General features: G+C 35.2%; 1 protein-coding gene across 1 annotated transcript; it reads left to right on the top strand.

Moving 5' to 3' along the window:
- The first annotated feature begins 12,469 nt into the window (after window positions 1-12,469).
- LOC130462640 (uncharacterized) lies at window positions 12,470-16,975 on the top strand. Its single transcript, XM_056831342.1, has 4 exons — window positions 12,470-13,067; window positions 13,424-13,585; window positions 15,952-16,315; window positions 16,466-16,975. The coding sequence occupies exons 1-4, from the start codon at window positions 12,783-12,785 to the stop codon at window positions 16,720-16,722; spliced, it is 1,068 nt and encodes a 355-aa protein (XP_056687320.1). The 5' UTR covers window positions 12,470-12,782; the 3' UTR covers window positions 16,723-16,975.
- Window positions 16,976-24,262: the final 7,287 nt, after the last annotated feature.

Raw genomic sequence — 24,262 nt, 5'->3', positions numbered from 1 at the left:
TATTTTAGTAACAGCTGCTGAGAATTGAAGGATGACTTTAGAATATTCCTTAAAACAGCATGTAATCTCTACCGGAGAAGGCGATAAAGACTACCTCCACGAACAGTATTTGACAGTATTCATAAGATCAGGAGATAGTAAGATACCAGGTAAACCAATCTTCGGAGGCATTTTATATGTTTCCTCCGACATGTATAAGAGCATTTTGGCAACTTCAGAAAAAAATATTAACTGATAGAGAAGCATAATTCGGCAGAGGCCATTTATCATCTTGGCGAAGTTTACTGAAAACATATACGGAGTGGAGTATGTACTAAAAGGGCAATAAACCAATACAGGTGAGGTAATATTTTAAAAAACTTTACTTTTATTCAGATGGTTTGTAGTTGGAAGCCATGGAAGGTCATCATTATGGTACATGGCAATCTAACTTCCCAAGTTTAAATTATTATAGGGACCACAATTTTAATCTCTACTCTCTCCGTATAGGGTTATATGTTGACCGACATAAGTATTAACAAAACTTATAAGTATTAACAAAACTTAGTTGAATGTTACAAAATATATAGTACTTCATTAGTTGAATGTTACAAATATCTCTACTCTCTCCTGAACTGAACTAAACTGGGAAATAAGTCTCGTTACTGTAGTTAAGCAAAAAAGAACAGGATTAAAAGGTGCAAATGGGTTAGTGGAGATATTTTTTATTGTTTTCACAAGGATGGTGAGACCATTACTTTTGTTGGTGTGAGAAGGTGTCTAGGCATAATTATTTTTTTATAAACTTACTAAATACTCCCTCTGTCCCTTAATACTCGATCTGTTTTGATTTTTTGCACTATTTACATAATTCACTTTGACCCTATTTTATTTCTAGTATATGAAAACAAATTTTAGTATATAATAAGTTGTTGGCTTCATCTTAATATATATTTTCAAGATATTAATATTTTTATAAGTTTTTATAATATGTAGTTAAAGAAATTGGTGGTCAAAGTTGAAATTGGTGGTCAAAGTTGTGCATTGGCAAGCGTGTCCGGTCAAAATAGGTCGAGTATTAAGGGACGGATGGAGTATCAGTTGGGAGCATTTGGGATGGAGAAATAATAAAATAAGTGTGGTACCTTCTCAACAATAGTAGTGTTACAAGTATTAAGGAGCAAAGGAGAATAACAAGTGTTGCGAGTATCCTAAAGGAGGGAGTAATAACGAAGCAAGTGAAATAGTAGATACTCGCTCCTTCCCTAAAAGATTGTCCCATTGTAATTTCTTGGGTCAAACTTTAAAAACTTTGACCATGAATTTTCATTGCCTATATAAGAAATAATATTGTCATGTAATGTCTTGCTAGATTCATTTCAATATATATATTCGGAATATCAATTTCTAATATTTTCACGTGTGTAGAACTAGAGATATTTACGTTTTAAATCATGTATTCGAGATAGTAAAAAATCATATGAGACAATTTTTTAGAAACTGAACGGAAAGAAAAGAAGCAATTGTAGTATAAAAGTTACCAAAAAACTGGTCTATGAATCTATGATTGTGGTGGATACCATAAAAAAGTAGGAAGAATGAAAAGAATTTAAAAAAATGGGGTAAAGGTTGCCAAAAATACGGATAGGATATAAAAAATATGGGAAATTCTCTTTGGTAGCATTATACTTTTGCAAATTCTCAATGGTAACAAAAATTTTGCCACTTTCTCTAAAGTAGCATTAATAATATACATTCTCTCTAATAAAACATTATTTTTGTAATTTTAGCCTAATTAACGTAATTAAACTTAATCATGGTTAACTCATTCCACTAGGGTATAAAACCAAAAAACCAAACAACCCCTCATTTTCCCCAATTATGTTCTTCGTCTTTTTCTCACATCTTCCATCTGCTACCTGGAGCTATTCTTCTTATGAGTTTTCTATTTCGTTTACTTACCCCTCATTTCATTCAATTACCAACAACCCCTCATTCCGTTCAATTATAATCCCCTTTCATTGATCCTTTTCAAATACAATTTCTATATTAAATCCGATTTTCGTGTCAATTTTGTGGTCAAATCTGAAGCTTGTAATTGATTGTTACGAAAATTAAACCTCAAATATACGCAGATTGGAGTTGAACCGTGTTAAGAATATGGAAAATGGGATGTTTAGGATTAAGAATATGCTCGAGCGTGAAAGTTTATTGCAACATACATATAAATTGAAGTGTTTGATGCTTAATCACATGTGCGCCTAACAAGAATTTTGTAGTTTACCCTTTCAATCAGGTAGAAATGGCATATTTGGTTTGCCTTTGAAATGGAATGACCAAATGACATTAGCCAGCTAAGACACTAAAATCTAATGCTTTGTAAATTCTTCTCAGTTCTGCCGAAGTGTCAGGAATATTGCTAACTGGTATTACGGTATTAGAAGACGGTGGTGCTCAGTATGAAGTTTTAGAATTGAAAAGATAGGCAGCAACAGCTCCCGTCGGAACCACAATGAAGATTAATAGGAGTATTTAGGAAAGACTCGTGGAGGAATTTCGAAACGAAGGTTTTGCAGAGGAACTGATCCCCGAATTTTGGTGGAACTAATCCCCCAATATTGGTGAATTATATTTGTTGGGAATATTTGAGGATGATAAAAAGAGGGTTATTTAGTAATTTTTACCGATATTTAACCATAGTTAGTATTGTATTGGTTATTTGGATAGAAATTACTTAAATAATGTTATATTAGAGAGACTGTATGTTATTAATGCTATTTTAGAGAAAGTAGCAAAATTTTTGTTACCATTGAGAATTTGCAAAAGTATAATGCTACCATAGAGAATTTCCCAAAAAATATTAAGCTCCAATTTTTATTTTTATTTCCAATTCCACTCAAGCAACTAAACTCAATTCTTAACCAGCACTTTTAATAAAGGAAGCAAATAATAAAATATGGAGAAAATAACTTCAACTTCTTTATTATTATTATTATTATTATTTTTATGTAAACCAAACAATACCTTCCCTCAAAACAAAAAAACCAAACAATACCTCAGATTTTTAGAACATAACATAGGCATAATTCAATTTTAACATAACAATAGGCTTAATTCTAGGAGGAAATACCAATTACATAACAAAAAAAAAAAAAGACTAAATAGAAAAAAGATAAAAACTTTTTATTATCAACTTTTTTTTTTATTGTAATACTCCGTAATATTTGTATTATTACTTTTAGACTGATTATGAATACTAAAAAATGAAGTAATGCTACAAAAAATTGAAACAATGGTATTTTTTTAAGAAATGATACATTTTTTAAAGAAATAATATTTTATTTTAAACAAATACTCCATCCGTCCCGGAATACTTGAACCGGTTTGACCGGCACAGAGTTTAATACAAAGTAATTGACTTATTATTTAATTAGGCGGTACTCCCTCCGTATTTATTTAAGGGATACACTTGCCTTTTCCGACCGTATTTATTTAATAGATACATTTGTCATATTTAGTAACTTATCAAACTCACCATTTAATTAAATAATACATCTAATTTACCCTATGACCCACCATCCTATTAAACAAATAATTTCAGAAACTCACCCTACCTCCCAAAATGACATGGTCCCCACTTGTTTACTTACTAAAATATACGGAATATATTCAACCCCACGTGCTTTATTATTTTATTTCATTCAATTGTTATTCTTAATACCCGTGTTCGACCAAGTGTATCTCTTAAATAAATACGGAGGAGTAATTGGTAGTGGGGTATTTTTTTAATATAAACTAGCTTTTGAGCCCAGCGACCGATTATATAGTGATTGTTAAGCCGTATTTTAAAGTGCTGATTATATTGATGGTTTGTGATTTTAGTGGGAATATATGATTTATATAGAGGTGAAATTTGAAAGTTGAAAAAAAATATATTAGATAGTGAATTAATATTGAGTGTTAGAGTGGGAGATGGAGTGCATGACGTTGAATGAATATATGAATTAAATATGTTAGGAATAGTACGAGATAACAATCTAGATAAAACACACACAATATAAATAACGTGGTATAACCACGTCCCAACTTGTATTATTGATCAAAACCGTTATTAACAATACAATCAATCAACCTCACAGGTGTTTCTCTCAAATTATGCTCAAGCTCAGGATCTCAAACATGTCAATCATAATGGTATATAAATCATATTTATATACCCCAACTTCCTAACCCTAGCCCTAGTATTAGGAAACACAATATTACTAGAATATTACAATTTAGGAGAAACCAATATACTAACAAATCTATCCCTAAAATACAACTCGTAAAATAGGAATACAATAACATAATATATCTCCTAAATAAATATCTAGTAATATACCATAACGGAAACTCATTGTCATATTGGGTTTAATATTAACAAAATAGTAAATTGATGTTAACCTAGGAAGATCAAATGTAAGAGGTGTTGAAGATGTAAAATAAATACTTCGTATAACAAACAACAAAATGAATTTTTATTTTTTTATTTTTAAAAGGATGAAAGATGGAGGTGATACGTGTGGGTGAAAGATGCAGGTGACACGTGTCGTCTAACAATTAATTGTCTTCTTTTTAAATAATAGGTATAGATAGATATGAGGGGAATGGTGCATGGGACCACAAAATGACATGTGAAGGGGTAGTTGATATAATATTTATAAAAGTTTACCATCTATAGAAACGGTGCAAATAATCTGAAACGACTTTATAAGAAAAGCTGCAAGTATTCTGGGACGGAGGGAGTAGTACTTTAAAAAATATAGTACACTTTCTCTCTCTGTCTCTTTTTTTCTTCTTCCCTCCCTTCTGATTGTCTTTTTTCCTCGTCTTTTTCCCCCTCTTTCTTTTATTGGTTTTGTCATTTCCTCTTGTCCTTATTTATATTTTGTTTATTTGTTTATGTTATATACAGAGTAATTGGTACTTCCTCTGTCCTTTAATATTCATATCACTTTTTTTATAAATTCGTCCCTTAATACTTGCCCTGTTTCGGATCCTCTAGAGTTCTAGAATTTGAATAATATCAACCATTGAATGAAAAATTAATGGCCCATATAAATCTCCCCTATTTTTCTCATCAATATCCACCCTTTTACTAATAATATATCATTTCTTTCACTTATTTTGAATCCACATATATTCTTACTTCCTTAAAAAAACATTAAAATATTTGACACATTTCCACTATATTATGAAAAATATCCCATCATCAACTACCATCTTATAAATTAAAAGTCAATTAACTTTCTGCCACCTCACCTACCTCTAATTCTAGTCAACGAGACTACGACTTGCTTATATGCTACGGAGTACTGCTGACCGTAGTGTCAGTATTTGTCTTTTTGTTACTGCTCATATGTCAGGGCCTAAAATTTACTCTCTGACCATATCTTTTGCTTTTACTAATTTATCTCTATTTATTATTATTATTATTATTATAAAACGTTACAAGCTTAACAAGCTACAAAGATCAAATGAACTACAAGAAGTTGGAGGGGAGCCGAGATACAATCTGGGCCCCCACTCCTCTAGCTATGGCGAACCCGATCCTGCTGAAAATGTGGGCAGCTGCCCGTGCCCCAATGTCTTGAGCCCTGGAGTACGCCTGGACCCGCTTCAGCAAAGAAACAGCCCCTTTCTCTAATTCCCCAAAAGAAGAGAAGGAAAAAGGGAAGAAACCGTAACCCAAAGCCCTACAACGTGCCCCATACTTATTCTGCTTCCGCTGCGCTGCAACCGCCACAACCCGACCCGGAACGAAGCCTGACAACCCAGATTGCGTCATAGGGGAAGACCCAGTCAAGTCAACACACACATCCAGACCACCATCCCATGAGTAAAGCAGTATATCTGCAGGACGAAGAGCTCCATCACTCTCACTAGTCAGCCCAACATCAACCTCCTTGCGAGCAGAAATCCCCGACCGATAGCAAATATCCAAAAGGGTATCACGAACAACATTATGCCGATGTTTGATACCCACAATCCCAGCACAAGACACGGCATGATCCCCATAAATGTCCCCGTCGAAAACCCGAGAGCAAGCAGAACACGGCGTCGAATAAGAGAACAACGGAATACCCAACCGATAGCAAAGAACCGAACGATAAGTCTTACCGTTCATAGTCTGGCCTAACCCCGAGATGGGGACTGCCCGCAACCAAGCCGAGGAGTGATCCCCCTGCCGTGATTTCCATAGGGCAACAAGACGCGAAGATAAGGAGAAGGCGGATTCCGCATCAGCAGTAACCTTCGTGAAATATATGTCTGCCAATTTCTTCATGAGTCTGGGGGCAGCGATCTCACTAGGGCTACGCATAAGGTCGGTCTCCACGGTCCTATTGAAAAGACCAAGAGCATCGTCAAAGGCCGGTCCCGGACCATCAACACCTGAAAGCCGAAGAAGCGAATCCTGCAAACCAGAAGACTGCAAACGGGATGCAAGAAAAGCAAAATGCCGAACATCACCAGCTGAATAAACACCCAATCCTCCATAAGAATAAGGCAAGGTGGAAAGGCGCCATTGCCAGTCACCGAAACCAGGTCCCGAAGCAGTCACGATGCGCTCTAAAGAAGCCCGCAAAGCCACATCAAAGGATAATTGGGCCGCTTCGAAAAGATGAGGCGGACAAGGGCGCATAGCAAAGTAGAGTTTAGAAACTCCAGTACACGCACGAAGAAGCAACAACTCACACTGGGGATCATTAAGCTTGGCTACAGCATCCATCAACACAACAGCCTTCGACACACGCTGCGAAACCAACTCCTTACAAAAAGAGGAATCCGTACTGACTGGGCCACCAAGCAACTTAACACCAAGCGCAGGACGAGCAATATCCGTAGGAAAGACACCCTCTAGACGACTGCGGGGGTCCTCCGAAGGCCAGAAAACCTCCGTCTTCTCAACATTAACATGGAGACCTAAATGAGGACCCTCCTCCAAAATCAACTCCAAGACCTGTCCAACCACCAAAGTGTCACCAACGATAGTGCCATCGTCCAAGTACCAAGCCTGAAGAGATAGATCAAATGAGTCTCTGATTCGACACACCAATGGATGTAGAACCAGAGAAAAAAGCAAAGGGCCGAGAGGATCCCCTTGCTGTACACCCTGACAAGACCACAAGGTATGCTCCCCATAATACAGCCGCGCTGGAGAAGAGTAGCAGAATTCAACCCAACGCGAAAGAGCAGGACAATGAAGCCGTACCTCACGCAACAAAGCCGAACGATCAACTAAATTGAACGCATTCCGAAAATCCACCAATAACATAGAGAGGCCAACATCAGCCCCACGAGCCTCAACCAACCGATTGACAGCATGGAGAATGGCCTCACCACCAGCTGGAACCCCAACTCCAAACTGAAGACCTCCAAAGTAGTTTCCTAAACGCGGACCAATCAAAGCTGCCCCGACCTTAGAAACAAGGCGCCTCCAAATAGTGCCCACGGCAATAGGCCGAATACCCCCACCAGGCTTAATAAGTGGCGTAAGAGGAGCACTAGCAATGTATCCTCCAAGCTCAGCGGGACACTTTCCAGCAAGAAAGAGATTAACAACCTGAGTGATAGCATCCACCAACTCATCAGAAACAGCTACAGCAGCACCACCCAAGCAATCCAAAAGGTGTTGAGCACGCAAGCCATCTCTACCGCACGAAGTACCACGCGGAAAGCCCATAATCTGCTCCAAAACAACAGCGGAGGAAGCAATAAGGTGGTGATCAACAGGGATATCCGGTAAGGTAGGGACCGGAACGGAAGGGTGCTTTGCTTGCAAATCTGCAAGAGTAGCATCATTGTAAGGGGCAAGACCTGAGGAAGAAAGAACCCTAACGGCAGCAGTGTAGTGACCGTCAGAAATCTTTCTCTTGCATTGCTTAATATTACGCTCCGCCAAACCATGGTCGTCGTCAACATCCAATAGAGGGGGAGACACACTAGCCAATGTGTCTATGACAAGTTGCTCAGAACCACCAGGCACACCCCAAGAACGAATAGCAGAGGTGATACTCTCTTCCTGTTGCCGCCGCCTAACGCCGGAGGAACACTCACGATTACTTCGTGGAGAAAAAGTCTTGAGGACACAAAGAGGTAACACGAGCAACTGAACCCAACAAGCGATGTCATCTGGCCTGCAAATCACCTTATCAAGCGCCCCTTTCAGAACTCGCGAAAAACCCAAACGACATTTGGGAGGGATGGATTTCACAGAACCCAATCTATTTATATTTTTATTTTTATTTATATATTTTAATTTATTTCCCCTCTTTTTTAAAGTAAACTGATTTAGATCCTATTTAGTTCGTATTATTTCTCTTAATTCACTTTGGTCTAATCTAGATTTATTTTTCCTCATTTGATCTGAAATCATTTTTGTTGGCTATTATAGTGCAAGATATGAGTTCTTACTCCTTAATCGCTAATGGGTCGTTTGGTTCGCTAATCTGGAATGGTTTGGAATAACGTCTCATACCAACGGAGTATGGATTCTATTTCCCATATCAATTTAAAACTGTTTGGTTTAATCCTGGAATGAATTCTATCTCCCATTCATGTTGTTTGGTTCGGGGTGTTTGGTTAGGAGAGGTTTGAGAGAAAAAGAGCTTTTTGGAATGAATTAGAGGTTTGACTTTTAGAAAAAACTATTTGGAAGTGTTTGGTTAGGAGAGGTTTGGAAGAGAGTTTTGGGGTGAAAAAGCTAATTTTGAAAAAGCTCAATATAGGAGCTTTTTGCAATTAGAGGTTAGAGAAAGTGGATGAAAATTAATGACTATTTTGTCCTACTATTGCCTATAATTACAACCATTATCAACATTGGTACCCTATATTATTTTTCCCCTAAAAACATTACTCACACTTTCTTTTTCATTTCACCCTATTTACTAAATTCGTTTTTTGTTGTAATAAATTTATATTACTACTTTGAAGCAATTGAAATATATTGCAATTATGCTTGAAATATCATTAGTAATGTTTCTCTATTTGAAAAATCTATATTATTAAAAAACATTAATTAATTTTTTTTTTTTAAAAATTATTTTATTCAGTCATTGTTTATTAAAAGAATATAAAGAGAGAAAAATTAACACAATAAACTATTTGTCTAATATTAATAAAAAAAACAAAGTATGTCAATGTCCTTAATGGTCATTTTACATATTAAACAGCTAACAGCTAATTTACCAAACACTTTTACACAAACAGCTAATGCAACCAGCTAGTCAAATCAGCTAATGCAAACAGTTAACCGCTAACAGCTAGTCAAACCAGCTATCAGTTAACAGCTAACAGCTCCTAACCAAACAGGGCCTAAGTTTGTATTCAATTTTTTAAAATATATATTGAATTTTTTTTTTTTACAGAAGCATCAAAGAAATGACTACCAGAAAAGATACCTCAAAACTATTATTCAATAGTAGTATAAAAATGTTCTCAAAAGTATATTAAAGCTAATTTTACGAATATTCAAACATCACCAAGTATATATCAACATAGTATATTGAAGCTAATTATTATACAGTTCAATCAGGACAAAAAAAAGTGTTTGTCATAATAATATAGCCACCCTAAAGTACAAAAAAATAACTTAAAGGGAACATAATGATATCATAGTAACTATTAAAACATATAGTTACTATTATACATGATATAATATCTCTTTATATTAATGATAGTATGTACTAGCAGATCAGTTGCAGATCGATAATGTTATTGTTATGATCATATAGTTACGTTACTGTGATCATAACATAGTAACTCTTATTACTAATAACATAGTGGACAACAAAGAGCATAAAAAGAACATTATAATATACATAATAACTATATCAAACATATAGTTACTATTATACAAGATATAGTATCTATAAATATTATCGATGGTCATAAAATATAGAATAACATCAAAAACATGAACAAAACATAGTAACTATTTCATACATATGGCAATTTAGAAAATAGGGAATTTGTAGGCCCAATTATTTTTCAAATTTCTTACATCGATTTGTAGAAGAGCACAAACCTTTTGGTTATAGTCACGTAATCATGAAATTTATAGTCAAATATAGTCGATAAATCATTATAACATACAATAAGCAAATGTTATAGTTAAAATCGCATAGAAACTCTAAAAATCACATTGCCTCTTTAAACCATAAAATTACTGTATAACTCACATAGTTACTATTTAAAATCGTGAAATCACTGATCGAATTCGCGAAGTGAAAACGGTATTTCGGCAAAACACAAACGTTAATTTTTCCAAACAACAAATATTTTCTAATTTTAAATAAAAATAGACTTAGAATACTTTAAAAAACAACGAACCGAGATGTGATCTCTCAAATTTCTTGCGATGATTTGTAGACGAGCACAAAATTTTCGATTCGATTTCGGTAATGACGAACCTCCTTCTTGATCTATTACTTCCTCCATTTTTTCCTCATCTAATAGATCCAATTATGAGAACTATAAGATAAAAATTGAACAAACCCTAGAACTTTGGCCAAAAATCTGAAAAGCATAGAGAGAAAATAAAGACAGAGAAATGAACAGAATGCATATATGAAAATTTGAAAAATAATTATTTTTAAAACGTATATAAAGTGGGATAGATACAAATCGTATAGAAACTCTACAAAACATATAGTAACTCTTTAAAACACATAATTATTGTAATACTCATATAGTTACTATTTAAAATCACGAAAGAATTGTCACGTGACAGTTACACATGTTGCCCAACTAAATTAATCCATTACCCTGGTCCACGTTGGACCAGGTTTATATTAGTGTAATTGCAAAGTTAATTTTTTTTGTTTTTTTATTTTAGGTATTTTAGGTATTTAGGTTATTACAGGACGCTTACGTAGCCAACGCTTAGATCCGGCTCTACCCAACATTTTCTGGTTCACTCCAACATTCTCCACTTGTCTGACTGTTGCTGAACAGTTTTTGGATATCAAACAGACCTCCCCAGAAGGTAATTTTAATGTGGCCGATTTCCCTTCTTTTGCAATCAGTTTCGCTACAGCACCCGCTGTTCTAGATAATTGTCCACCCATTCCAAGTGTGATTTCTATCGTTTGTTAAAGTATTGGAGGGAATTAAAAAAAAAGTATTGGAGGAAATAGAGGGAAAAATAAGAAAATGAAAAATAATTTTTTATTAACCACGTGACTGACAAGTGTTAGTCAACATCGAAAAATTGAAATTAAAGTTCAGAAAATAGATAAAGGTCCCATCTTACCATAAAATAAACCATTTTAAGTCATACTGTTATCTTACAACAATTTTTTTTAAAATTTTCTCAAAATTTTTGCACAAATTCTTATTTACAAAGGTTGTACAATAAATATTGTACACCAGAGTAAAAGTTAACTCAAAATGCTTAAAAGTTAAGCTTATATATGTAAAAGTTATCTATTTTTAAGTAATTTTTTTTTTCATTTTAATAAAACTTATTTCTTCTAAATCACTAATAATGTATAAAAATAATCATTTAACACTTTAAAATATTTATCTATCAAATTTTTTTTACTAATATAAAAGTTAATCATAACTAGGTTAAAGTTACACAAAAATGAGTAAAAATTATCTTGGTGTACAATAAATTTATTGTACACCTTGTGCGCACAAGACCTTTTGAAATTTTTGACCTTTAACAGGTTCTTTATGACAAATTATTATTATTATTATTTTTGGTAATTTCCTCTTCCGTACTAGACTACCAAGCAACAACGGTCATGTATACACGAGACTCATTAGATTATGACACAATGTGTAGTTGTCGAAAAAAAAAATTGACACAATTTCTTCTAGACTACCCAAAAAACGTGTTACTCCATCCGTATTTTTTTAAGAGATACACTTGCCTTTTCTGGCCGTATTTTTTTTAAGAGATACACTTGCCTTTTTTGGTAACTTATCAACCCCACCACCTAATTAAATAATATATATACTACACTTTATGGGCCACCATCCAATTAAAAAAATAATTTTACAACTACACTCACCCCACTCCCACCCCAACTTGTTTAAAAGGACATGGTCCCCACAGTACTTATTTATTAAAATATCTACCCCAACCCCACTTCTTTTATTCTTCTTAAGACCTGTGCCCAACCAAGTGTATCTCTTAAAAAAATACGGAGGGAGTAGTACAGAATTGTGCTCATAGTTTCAGACTTTCGGTTCTCTATTCCTTCACATGACAACAACATACTTCGTACTGTACTGTACTGTATGATATCTCTATTAGAGCATGTATATTGGTTGATTCTTTAAAAGTGTTATTGGAGGACTATTCACTCTTTCTTCATAAGACACACTCAAGAATTCATTTCTAAAAACATCCAATATTGGTTAGTTTCTCAAGTGAGCTTTCCAAACTATTTGATAGTCCACAATTAATTGTTCTTTAAGTTACTAGCAACTTTTCTCTCCAATTTTCAATGGGAATAACTCTCGAAGGACTTTTAGACAAGAGCTACCTTGAGGTAGATCTCCGTAAAGAGTTACTCGAGAGCCCATCAAGAACCACTTAAGAGCCCCAACGTTGGCTAAGAGATAATTCTTATTGGAGAGTAGTGGGAGAGTAATTGTAATTCGTAAGAGCTCCAAATGTACATACTTTCAGATTCTCCTACTACTTCCATTTAAAATTGGAGTAATCAGTTATAAAATCTCAATCATTTCATCTTACATGCAAATTTGATCACTCCAAAACCTCCCTCTCCGTACTCCGTAATAAAATAAAAATGCATCCAACACACCACCAGCAACAGTCGCCTCAAACACCAAGCAAAACCACCAACGATATCTGTTACCGGTGTAATAAGGCGGGTCACTGGGCTAAGAACTGCCCTGAAAGTTCAGTCAACAACCGGAGTCCTTACAAGAATCGGACCCCCATTTTTCATCCTACTCGCACCTATGATTATCCGGCCACTCACTGCCCTTGCGGTGCCGGGTTTTGCGAAATCCGTGTCTCTGCCAGCAAGAACAACCCCAACCGCGAATACTACGTTTGCCCCGGCAAATTTGTAAGTAATTCGATTTCCTTTTCCTCTATTTTATACTAACTCTGTTCCAAAATATATGTATAATTTCTCATTTAAAAGCTATTCACCAATAATAATGTTCTTTTAGTTGTTACTTACGAAAAAACATACTCAAATAAAATCTTGATAAATTCGTATTAATGCAAATATTTCAAATATCAATTTTTTATAAGCTTTACCCATATTCATATACTTTAGAATATTAATTTAAACGTATTAAAAAATACGTGTAAAAAGAAATATTTCATGTATCATGGAATGGAGTTAGTATTTGATTACTACCGATTCCATATTTAAAATGGTAAGTCTTTAATTTAGCTTATTATTGATCGATGTAGGAAAATCATTGCGACTATTTTAAATGGTGCAATAAGATGACGATGGATGAAATTCGTGCGGTTCCACCCGAAAAACCATTTCCAACGTGTGGATGTGGGGCAGGGGTTTGTACAGTTGAAGCTGAAGATGGGCATAGTTATTTCGTCTGTCCTATTGAAAAGGTTAGTATTTTAATTTAATTCTATTTGGATCATCTTGTTTATAGGATTTATTTTTCTGGTAACTTATTTTACCTTTTGTTGCATGTGTTCATTTTTGGGACAAAAAACATTTTCCCCTGTAGTGTGGTGTGGGAACCAGAGGAATGTTTTTCCCATTTGTTTACCAAATGTAATGGTTGTTTTTTGCAACTTGTAATTGCTCCGTGTGTCCGGAATTTATAGACACGTTGAGTTGTTAGGCTTCGGAAATGATTTTGGCACACCATAATGCAATAAATATGGAGTACCTAAATCAAAATATGGTGTCCATTTTGATAATTGTTAGTGTACTTTAAACTAGTAGTGTGACAATTAAATTAGGGCTTGGTGACATGCTTATAAAGTATTGAAAGGGAAGGTTTTATACTTTTGTGGTCTCTTTTGCTATAACTTGTACAGTTGTACTGTATTGTTGTATGGGTTAATACTTAATAGTGTTCAACAAGTGAGCTTTGTTGCTTTGAGTGGAGACATGGTTTTCCTTAATATAACTGATTTGCAATGTGGTTGGATAACAATTTTGGAAGGAAAGGGAGGGGAGGGAGAAGAGAGAAAAGAAAGGGAGGTGAGGGGCGGGGCGGGAAGAGTGAGTTTGTATTTTCCTTCCAAATATTTTCAACATTGGAAGGATACAAATAAAGGGCGGGATAGATGAATTCGATTGATGTTATCATTTGGTTTATTAAAAGGGAGGGAAAATGGATCATTCCAAAACAATGGATCCCTCCCTCCCCTCCCCTCCCCTCCCCTCCCCTCCCCATAAGTCATTTTCAAATAAGGGAAGTTAAATCCCTCCCTTTCTCTTCCCTCCTTTTCCATTCATATTTATCTATCCAAACACATTGTTGGTCTCATTTTTGTTTGATACATTTTGAATAAAAAATGATTTTCCATGGAAATATTCAAACATTATCAAGAGAAAACATAAGTCCTAACTAGTTTTCTTTTATTTGTTTCTTCACAAGAAAAATTATATTGAAAAATAAAATGGTAGTACAAGGCAAGGATGGATAGACAGCAAAAAAGGAGGTAAGGACTAAGGAGGAGGGAAGGAAAGTGGTACTGGTTTCCCATACTTTGAAAAGAAAAAAAGTTTTACGTGAAATCATTTCCGTTGAAAATATTTTTACTCAACCAAACACTCCCTTGGAATTGCACTTTTGGCCACTGTAGTAGATTTTCTTAGTGACACATTCTCGAACTCATTGGTTTTGTTTCCTCAAATTACTAAATAAGGAATCATTTGACTTTGGAGTTGTTTCAAACCAATGGTGTGATGAAGAACATATAGCTCTTCACATGAACTTCAGAAAGAAGATTGCATATAATATGTGAACCACACTTGTTTTCCTAGGCCTAAACCTCAAATTGTCTTGCTAATGGGAAAGAGCCTAACATAAGTTGGTCATGGCAGCTCTATTCCAATGATACTCCAGTGATTCTAGTTCTTAACATTTCAGCCTCAGCCTCAGCCTCTTGCAGAACTAGGATAGCACACTTCATCCCAAGCCACAAGAGCAATTTTTAGAGGACTTCACAATCACACTGACCTCGATCAAGTCACTAAATCTGGATATTGGTGGCCTCAAGTCACTACTTTTGTATCCCCTTTTGTGTTAATCATCTTTCAGGCAAATTATTATAGTTTCTGCCATTATTTTTATGCTCAAGAATATCCGTTCTTTACAACTTTCCTATAGTTTATAGTAGACCATTCTACACTTTCATAAGGTTGGCCTAGCCTTAATCTAAGGTCGTCCATATTTTAGACACTGGCTTGTTTATAGTAGGCCATTCTACACTTTCCAATAGATCAAAAGTTGAATTTGCTTGGTTATGTGCTTCTTTACTTATTTTTCTTATTACATAACTTTATTAGATGTCTTGCCTTTGTTGTGTTTGTTAAATTTTCAGATTTATGCTGTAACTTGTCATCATTTTGTATGAGTTTTAACTGATCGATGTGTTAAATTTGATTTATCCAGGATTCCAGATGTGCATGTTGATCTTGAGGTCCATGTGTTTTCTAATAGAATAGTTCCGTTGTTATAAAAAATATCATGAAGCCTTGCATGATGCCGTTCTTATTTTGCTTTTACACCTAGCTATTTATCATATTGGTAACTCTTGGTTTTTTCCACATTTATGGGGACGTATAGATTTTTGCATTAAGTTATGTTGAGAATTAATTGTAAAACTTGTTGAAAGATAAATGGAAAAGTTGTACCTGTAAAATCTGAATTCTCTTCGAGTAAAAAATGGGCTTTCTGGCGTTTGAAATGCAATCCAAGCTGACTGTGAATAAGTGGTTGATATTCATGTTACAGGGACAGGGAGCTTGTCAGTTTAAGCAAGGGATGGAAGAGGGTCAAGAATTAGATTACCTGAGCTTTGAATCAGAAATTCAAATTGACGCAGCGGTGAGGCGCGCTCTTGTTTTTCCCTCAGAAGAGAATCAAGTACAAATAGAGAATGGAGTGGACGGGTCGTCTGGTGTAGCAGATGGGATATCACCAGGATCCCTTACAGTCCTTCATTCAGCTAAAAACAATATTTCAGGAAACGGATTAGATTCAGTGATGACAACTGAAAATAATAACATTTTACTGAATATGGATGGATCCCTGGTGAAGAATGTTGAAGCATCTGTTATCATAACTTTAGCACCACTTGAAAATCCAATTTCATGTGGTAAGTTATAGCTATTCTGAGTCCTTTTTCTGTTTTAGCAGTATTAGCACCATGTGAAAATCTAATTTCATGTGATAAATTATATTTTGGTTCCTTTTCCTTTTCCTTTTCCTTTGTGAATTTTGTTGACGTCATATGAGCACTGATCAGGTTTGCCTTATGAAAAGTCGCATTCGGAAGGCTCTCTGAAGTTGGATATACTTGTCCCAAAACAGCCAGTGCTGAAAGACGGGCAAAATGAAGTCAATTTTGCGACAGGCACTACCTTACAGGATATGTCCTTTGAGTTGGAAGAGGAGTTATGGTGTTGCCAGGTGGAGAATTCTTCTATTCACAGAGAAAACTTACTTCAGGTCACGAAAACCATGTCAGAGCGCATGCAAGGAGAGCAAGCAGGCTGGGTTTGAGAAAGCAATGGGTCATCAAAGTGAAGTGTGCATTTGCAATCTTCAATGCGAGTTGTGCGTCGATTGTCTCCGAAAATGAAGTGACAATTCCTTATATGTATAAACTACTTTGTAATATGTAGTGTATGTTCTTTGTAACCAGCTAGTTCTGTGTAAGTGTGTAACGTAGTGAATGTGTCATATATAACTGATGTAAGTTAAAGTTGTATGTAACAAACTGAACTTACGGCAGCATGTACACCATTAGATGCTACTCCAACTCCACCAGCTAACCTTCATGTACGTATAATGAATTGCCGGCAGACGGATGATAGAAACAGGTGAATATGAGGCAATTACAATGTGTTTGCATGACGAGATCATATTTTCCCAACAATTTTGATCCAAATATATGAATATGAATTGACTAGTGATATTTTGTACCATATCATCGACATCACTACATGGTCTTAAAATTAAGGGGCAGCTGGTTATTCTCCCCGGTACTCCAGTAACAAGGTTACATAATTGTATGTTGGCTCATGAGATTTTGACTCATATTAAACGGCAGAAGAAGGGATACAACAGATTGGCTATACTCAAAATTGATATGAATAAGGCGTACGATAGAGTGAAATGGGAGTTTGTGGAATGGCTGTTAAACACTATTGGATTTCCAGCACGTTGGAGACATTGGATTATGCAGTGCATCACAACTGTGTCTTATTCGATTTTGGTGAACGGTGAGCCTACGAAAAAATTGTCCAAGGGATGAAAGATGGATTTTTATAAGATCATATACAAGGGTAATTCAAGAATTCAACCTGGCGATTGGCTACCAAGTAGACAAGTTAATCTCAAGAATGGGCAACATCATATACTACAACAAGTAGACAAGGTGAATGATCTATTTGATACTAATTCAATGTGGGCTGACAAAGCTAGAGTCAGTGCTCTTAAAACTTCTACTGAAGGCAATACAGCTTCGACAAACAGATGGCAAGGTAAGAATATTTGGATGGGAAGTCAGAGCACAGGAGAGGAAGGAAATACAGATGTCCTCCTGGTGGATGGAATGTGGAGCAAGTCAAAGAGAACACATAATATATGTGCAATTTTTGGGTGGATGTTAAAACAAGGGACAGAGATTGTGAACACAAAAGTTGACAAGCGATAGCACAGGCAATATGTAGTGGTTTAGCAAGAGCAGTAGAGAAAGGGTCCAGCAATATTGAAGTCAAGATGAAGAGCGACAAGGTCATTCAGGCCATAAGAAATTGGCCAAATTGTGCGATGAACATGAATAGCATCTGCAAGGAGATCATGAAGCTGGCAAGCTATTTCAGAAAATGTAGTATTAGAAATTGTAATAAGGATGAAATTATGCAAATCCGTACTCAGGTAGATAGGATTAGGAAAAATATGTATGTTTAGTAGGTTTTTGTTCTCTGTTTGTAATTACAGCCAAAAAAAAAAAAAAAAAAAAAGTAAAGTAGCGCATATATATTAGGAGTCATATGTTGACCGGTACACTTATTAAGCTTAGAGAATTGAATCTAATCTCTATAATCTCTATTATATAAGCCAAGAGGGGAGGGGTATTACTGTAAACACACTTTTCGTGTCCACCGAGTAAATTACAAAAATACCCTCTACCTTTTAACACGCATTTCATTCATCCGCTTCCCTATCAGTCTATCACTCTCACGCACTTTTCTCTCTCCTTCTCTCAAACCCTCAAATCTTCGATCTCCCTCGATCACCCTCAAACCCTCAAATCTTCATCTCCTCCGATCTCCCTCAAATCTTCAATCTCCTTCCCTCGACCCTGTCACTCTCTCATCTATTTCTCTCTCCTCTTTCGATCGATAGTGCTTTGTTTTCGGATCCTTGAATCAATTTTTTTGTTAATTGACAATAGCTATTTCTGCATTTCTCAAGGTTAGTTTTAATCATTCATATTTTGGTTCTTCTCGCTTAGTAGTTCCTTGAATCTCCGATTCAATGTAACGATTTCTGTGATTTGATACATCGATTAATTTCCTCAGTTTTTCGAATTGTTTGATCCTTCAATTTCACGATTCAATGATTTTGATAAATGCGTGACTTCATTTTCCAAGAGTAAAGTTGGTCAATTGCTGAGGAATTATGAGTTAATTTGTCAACATCGAGTGGCTTTTGCGGATTGGGGTTTTGATTTTTGAGCGAAACAATAATCAAATTAGGGTTTTCAAATCGCATCTATTAGATGACAAATTTAATAGCTTGAATTCGGAAATTAAGTTTTTTTGTTTGGCATCAATCAATTATTTTGGAATCGCATGAGGCTAGGGTTTTTGAAAAATTTGGCGCTGATTTTCTACTTTCTGGCATCTATTTTGTTTCTTTGTTTTGATTAGTTCATTCTTTGAATGGGAAATTGGAAAAAAAAAATTGTGTTGAATGTGGAATTTCAGTATTTGAAAATCACGGTGATTATTTTCAGTTAATGTGGTTCATGTGGAAATTGCATGTATATAGTTAAATTGGTTGGAATTATTTTTTAGCACCAAGTGTTAGATGAAATGCCTCTAAGAGAGATAATGTGGTGGTTTGGTAATAAATTATAATGAAGTTTTGTTGTTTGTTTGAAATCTTTCAGAGTGTATTATTAAGATGGTGTTATGGAGATTTGGAGAATGAGCCTAAGCCTTCTGTTTCTGTGGAAGGGACACAACCCCAGGATATCAGTTTGGTTTATTTTGAGAAATTAATCTGTTATTTTGATGTTTCGGTTTGGTTCATATTACTGCTGTTTCTGCGGATTTGGACACTCATAGGTAACTGTTAGTGCTATTATTTATGGTACAGGATCAGCCGGTGCAGCATTAAGTCCTCTTCTCACTAGATTCCTTTCAAGAAATGGTTGGGATGAGGTCTTCTTGATGCTGGTAATTGGAGCCCTAATTGTTCGCCTGGTAATAACTTAAATCAGTGGCATTCTCAAGAGGAAGTAATCTCATAATGCACATACACATGGTAACTTTATTGCTCTTAAATTACTGTAATATTTTTAACTGAGTAAAGTTTGATTACTTTGTCTGATTTTCTTGGTATAGAACCAAATAACACATTTATTTTTTATTGGTTCTCAACACATTACGTTAAAAGTAGGACTTAACGCACAATATTCGAATGTTATTTCAACAAAAATTATGCGGCTAAACACCATCAAAATCGGGACTTTGTTTATCTAGAGAAAGTACTCCCACCTACTAAAATAAAATAGTTTCTTGAAACTCGGGAGAACATGGAGTAACAATGGTGCAAACACTAATACTAAGTGTCCTCTATGAGTCTATGCGAAGTCTGAACCAGTTTATTTTCTTGATTGTCGAAATATGCAAATCAAGGGGCTTTGAAAGATAAATTGTTTCTGTTTCACAGTTGATTTGACCGGAGATGTCCGACTTTGTAAAAAAAAATCATCGTTTTTCTTTTAATTTGAAACATTTCACTATTTGAGCAGCATTTTATGAATAATTTATGGTTTCCGGTTGATTTTTGTGGAATTTGAAGTGTGTTCTCTTTAATTACTGTCGATCTGATTGTAATTTGGTGGTAATGCATTGCAGTATCATCCAGATGTATGCAAAGGAGACAATTGGTCAAACATTTTCCACCAGATCAGCGAAGCTTAATTATGATGTAAGTAGCAATACTAATTTTCTTATGTTCCGTTCAGTTTTCAAATCAAACCAAAATGTAGCTAACTTGAATTCACTCAATATGAGTAACTTTAGAGAATCTCTTCTCTATTATACAATACTTAATCTATTCTCTGATATACTTGAATTGGTTCTGATGAGTAACTTGAATTGGTTCTGCTGATTGTTTTATGTGATTCTGCTTATTTATTGCTGAATTGAATTCGATTCACACTATGCAGTTCCTATGATTTTACTGCAATTATTCTATTCTCTGGCATACTTAATATGTGAAACACCTATATGTTTGATTTGCCGTAAAGGTAAACTTAGGAAACTAATAAATCTCTATTATATAAAGGAACAGCTGAGTGTGTTTCGGTAAAATCACTTTTCGTGTCCCCTTAGCAATTGACGAAAATACCCTCATTTCTAATTTAACAGGATGCCTTCCTCACAAACCCTAGAAACTCTCAGAGTTTAAGCGCACATTTTCTCTCGCCTCTAAACTCCAACGCCCTTTCTCTCGCCTCTCAACTCCATGGTAATTCTTCATCCTCTCCCTTTCTATCTCCTCTCACATTTGAATCTTTTTGAATTTATCTAATTACTCCATGCTAATTCTTCATTACTCCGCTGTTGATGAGGTTACTGTTGAGTCTGAGGAGGTGGAGGGCGATTGTTCAATGCCTTTTACTCTTCGTGGGTGGCGCTGGTGAGTTTTGATGTCGCTTCGTCTGGTCACTTTGGCTCAATTTTGTCAGATCTGATTGTTGAATCCAAATTGAAATTCAGCCCTCTTTTTCCTAAAACGTTGTGGGTTTCTATCAATTCTCGACAAAATCTTGAAAACCAATAAATTTCTCACCTGGATAAACTTCAATTTTCCTATTTTACTTTTTTTTAATACTATTTGTGTTTTCGAATGTTTCAAAATGAGTTATATTTTGTTGAATTGGTTTTTGATTTTCTGTTATCGGACTTTTTTGTTTTGTTTTTGGTAATATCTTCTGATTACATTGAATTGGGTTTATTTGAAACTTTAATTTTGAATTGTAATCTTCCTGCTTCTTCTGTATTTTAATCTTTTGTGTAAATTCTACAATTCCTCACCGAAGGTTTCCCAAATTCCATGAATTAAATGTTTTTATGCATTCAATAGGTTTCCTGATTATTATTATGGTTTCTTGGAGAGATGATTGATGACTTGGTGTAGCACTACTTCTCTCATTTGCCTGCAGGAACCGGCATATGCATTTCTATTACAAAATATTTTCCATGGCAGATGTTATTATCACTCCGACAATTGGGTATGTTCTTTTCTATTGCCTCCCCTATGTCGTTAATGTTTTGGACATTCACAATATTATTGATGATCGATTTCAAATTTGTAAGATTTGGGGGTTTAATCTTGCGTAAGTTACTTTTCCTTCACTATCCTTCACTACCAATTTACATTATGACCTGCTAAGTTTCTTGGGCATCACAACCTGAATTAGTTGAATAATCTTTTTGAGACTACAGCTAGATTAGAGAATCTTTGAATGCTCTTCAATCTATTTTTACATGGGTACTTGTGAATCTTTGTATGCTCTTCAATGTATTTGAATTTTTAGCTTTTGGGTTACTGGAGTTGATGATATTTTGTGCCCCTGACTTTTCTTTGCATCTATTTGGTTTGATTCTGTTTTGGTTTTCTTTTGAAATTTTCAATGTTTTCCTTTGAAAAAATTGATTGTTGTGGTTAATTTTCAATTCGATGTTTCTGGTGATGAAGTAAGAACATGATATTTGAATAACCAAGACAATTAGTTTATATGCAAAGAAATAGGATCAAAATTTGGTTTCTTAGCTGCAAGAACCCCCAGTTGCCAAGAATGAAAAGCGCATTTCGTTGAGTTATTTGTGTTAAGAAATGCTTATCTCTTTAGCCCGCAGAACTGATTGACGAAATTTTTAGGTCTGATTTATTAAGTTCATAGGTAGACTGAAAATTAGCATTATGATTATGTTAACTGACAGTATTGTCTTTTTTTAATACTGAATTTCGATGGTTTTTAAATGTGTTTCTCTCTAGTTTAGCTGAAACACCTTCAACCTTGATCCTGTGCCTGATAAAATGTTGAGGCCAATTAATCAAATTTGTCTAAAAGTTATAAAACTAAACACTTATTTCCTACATTGATCTAAAAGTAATCAGTTTTGATTAATGAGTGTAAAATGTACAATTCTATTTTACTTTATCATGTGTTGATTCTGAAGGAAATAATGCCCTTGGTCCAAGTATGCATTCAATTCTAAGTCTAATAAATACGGTTCAGTATTAATTAAATATGCAAGTTAATAATTCAGTAAGATCAAGTGAACTGTATGCCTAGCTAGAGGCCGCTTCAGTTCAAGTGGAATTAATAATATTAATCCACATCTTACTCTTGACTGAACCCGTAGGGTCACACAAGTATTTAAGTGAATTAAATACTCCATTTATGGATATTCGGAATCGACGGATCTCGGTTCCAGTGGGAGCTGAAATTGTCAAAAGGCAAATTATGAATACTCCGGTAACGATGATATTGCCGGAAATGGAAATATGGATCGTATCAGAAATATAAATATGATCCAAGTCGTAGATGTTGCCGGAAACGGAAACATGGTACGTATTGGAAAATATTATTGGAAATGGAAATATAGCCGGAATCGGAAATATTGCCGGAAACGGAAATATTGCCGGAACCGGAAATATTATCGGAAACGGAAATAAATTCCGGAATCGGAAATATTAAATATTTGTTCGAAACCAAAATAAATTCCGGAATCAGAAATATTAAATATTGTTCGAATAGGAAATGAATTCCGGAATAGGAAAACGAATTGGAAGCGCGACGTACGAAATAAGCATCGGACGAGCTTGCTAGACGCAAGGGCCCAACACGAAGTCAGGCCCGCGCCTAGCGAAGCCTGCGCAAAGAGAGCAACAACAAAGCAGCAGCCCGCCTAGCAAGGCAGGCCCAACCAAGCACGAAGCAAGGCCAAGCCCAGCCAAGGCAAGGCAAGCAAGGCAGCAGGCTGGCAGCGCCCTTGCATGGGCCGCGTGCCAGCGCTGCTGGGCCGCGCGCGCACAGCGCCCCTCGTGGGCTGCTCGTGTGTGTGTGTTGTGTTCGTGCATGCTACGAATCCTTAGATGCTTAGGATTTGCCCGGTTAGTTGTTTTCCTAAATCCACTAGTGTTAGTCGTTTAATTAAACACTAAAATACAAACGATTAATTTTAATAGAATTCTAATTGAATTAGTAAATTGAATCCTAGTGGATAACTAAATCCGATAATTCCTCCCTATAAATAGGTGATACATAATCACAATTTATAAGACATAATCATAAGTATTCATATAGTTTTAAGATTAAACTAAGCTTAATAATTTGCCAAATAATTAAGTTCGAATAACATAAAACCATAGACTATATTCTAGTTAATTGAATCCAAGGCGGAATTTAACGTGCTGTGGACTATCTACGGAGGGATTACACTTGGAGCCCTAAACTTGTTCTTGTTCGGTTCGGGAGAAGCTAGGGAAGGCATACGTCACATGTATGTATTCTAAATTATGCTAATTGACTATGTGGTAATTAATTTGGATTCCTGTCTTTATGGTTTTTCCGCATGAAATATATGTTTTATATTTGTCATAACCCAACAGTGGTATCACGAGCCTCTAATTAATTCCATAATCAATTATAGTTAACATGGTTAAATTTTATAAATTTGCAATGCATTAAAGGGGTGATTAATTTCGTTGATTGTAATTAATTGCAAATTCGTGCGATTATTTAATTATATGTTCGCAGGATTCGGCAGTTTAGTCAATAATGGTCGGA

This window comes from Spinacia oleracea, chromosome 6 (genome assembly GCF_020520425.1).
Source record: "Spinacia oleracea cultivar Varoflay chromosome 6, BTI_SOV_V1, whole genome shotgun sequence".
In the NCBI taxonomy this organism is placed as follows: domain Eukaryota; kingdom Viridiplantae; phylum Streptophyta; class Magnoliopsida; order Caryophyllales; family Amaranthaceae; genus Spinacia; species Spinacia oleracea.
This window is presented reverse-complemented; position numbering and strand designations above follow the sequence as displayed.

Coding starts and splice junctions, on each gene's coding strand:
- LOC130462640 (XM_056831342.1), top strand. CDS start 12,783: ATGCATCCAACACACCACCAGCAACAGTCGCCTCAAACACCAAGCAAA. Junction 13,068..13,423: donor ACGTTTGCCCCGGCAAATTT/GTAAGTAATTCG, acceptor TGATCGATGTAG/GAAAATCATTGCGACTATTT. Junction 16,316..16,465: donor TGAAAATCCAATTTCATGTG/GTAAGTTATAGC, acceptor AGCACTGATCAG/GTTTGCCTTATGAAAAGTCG.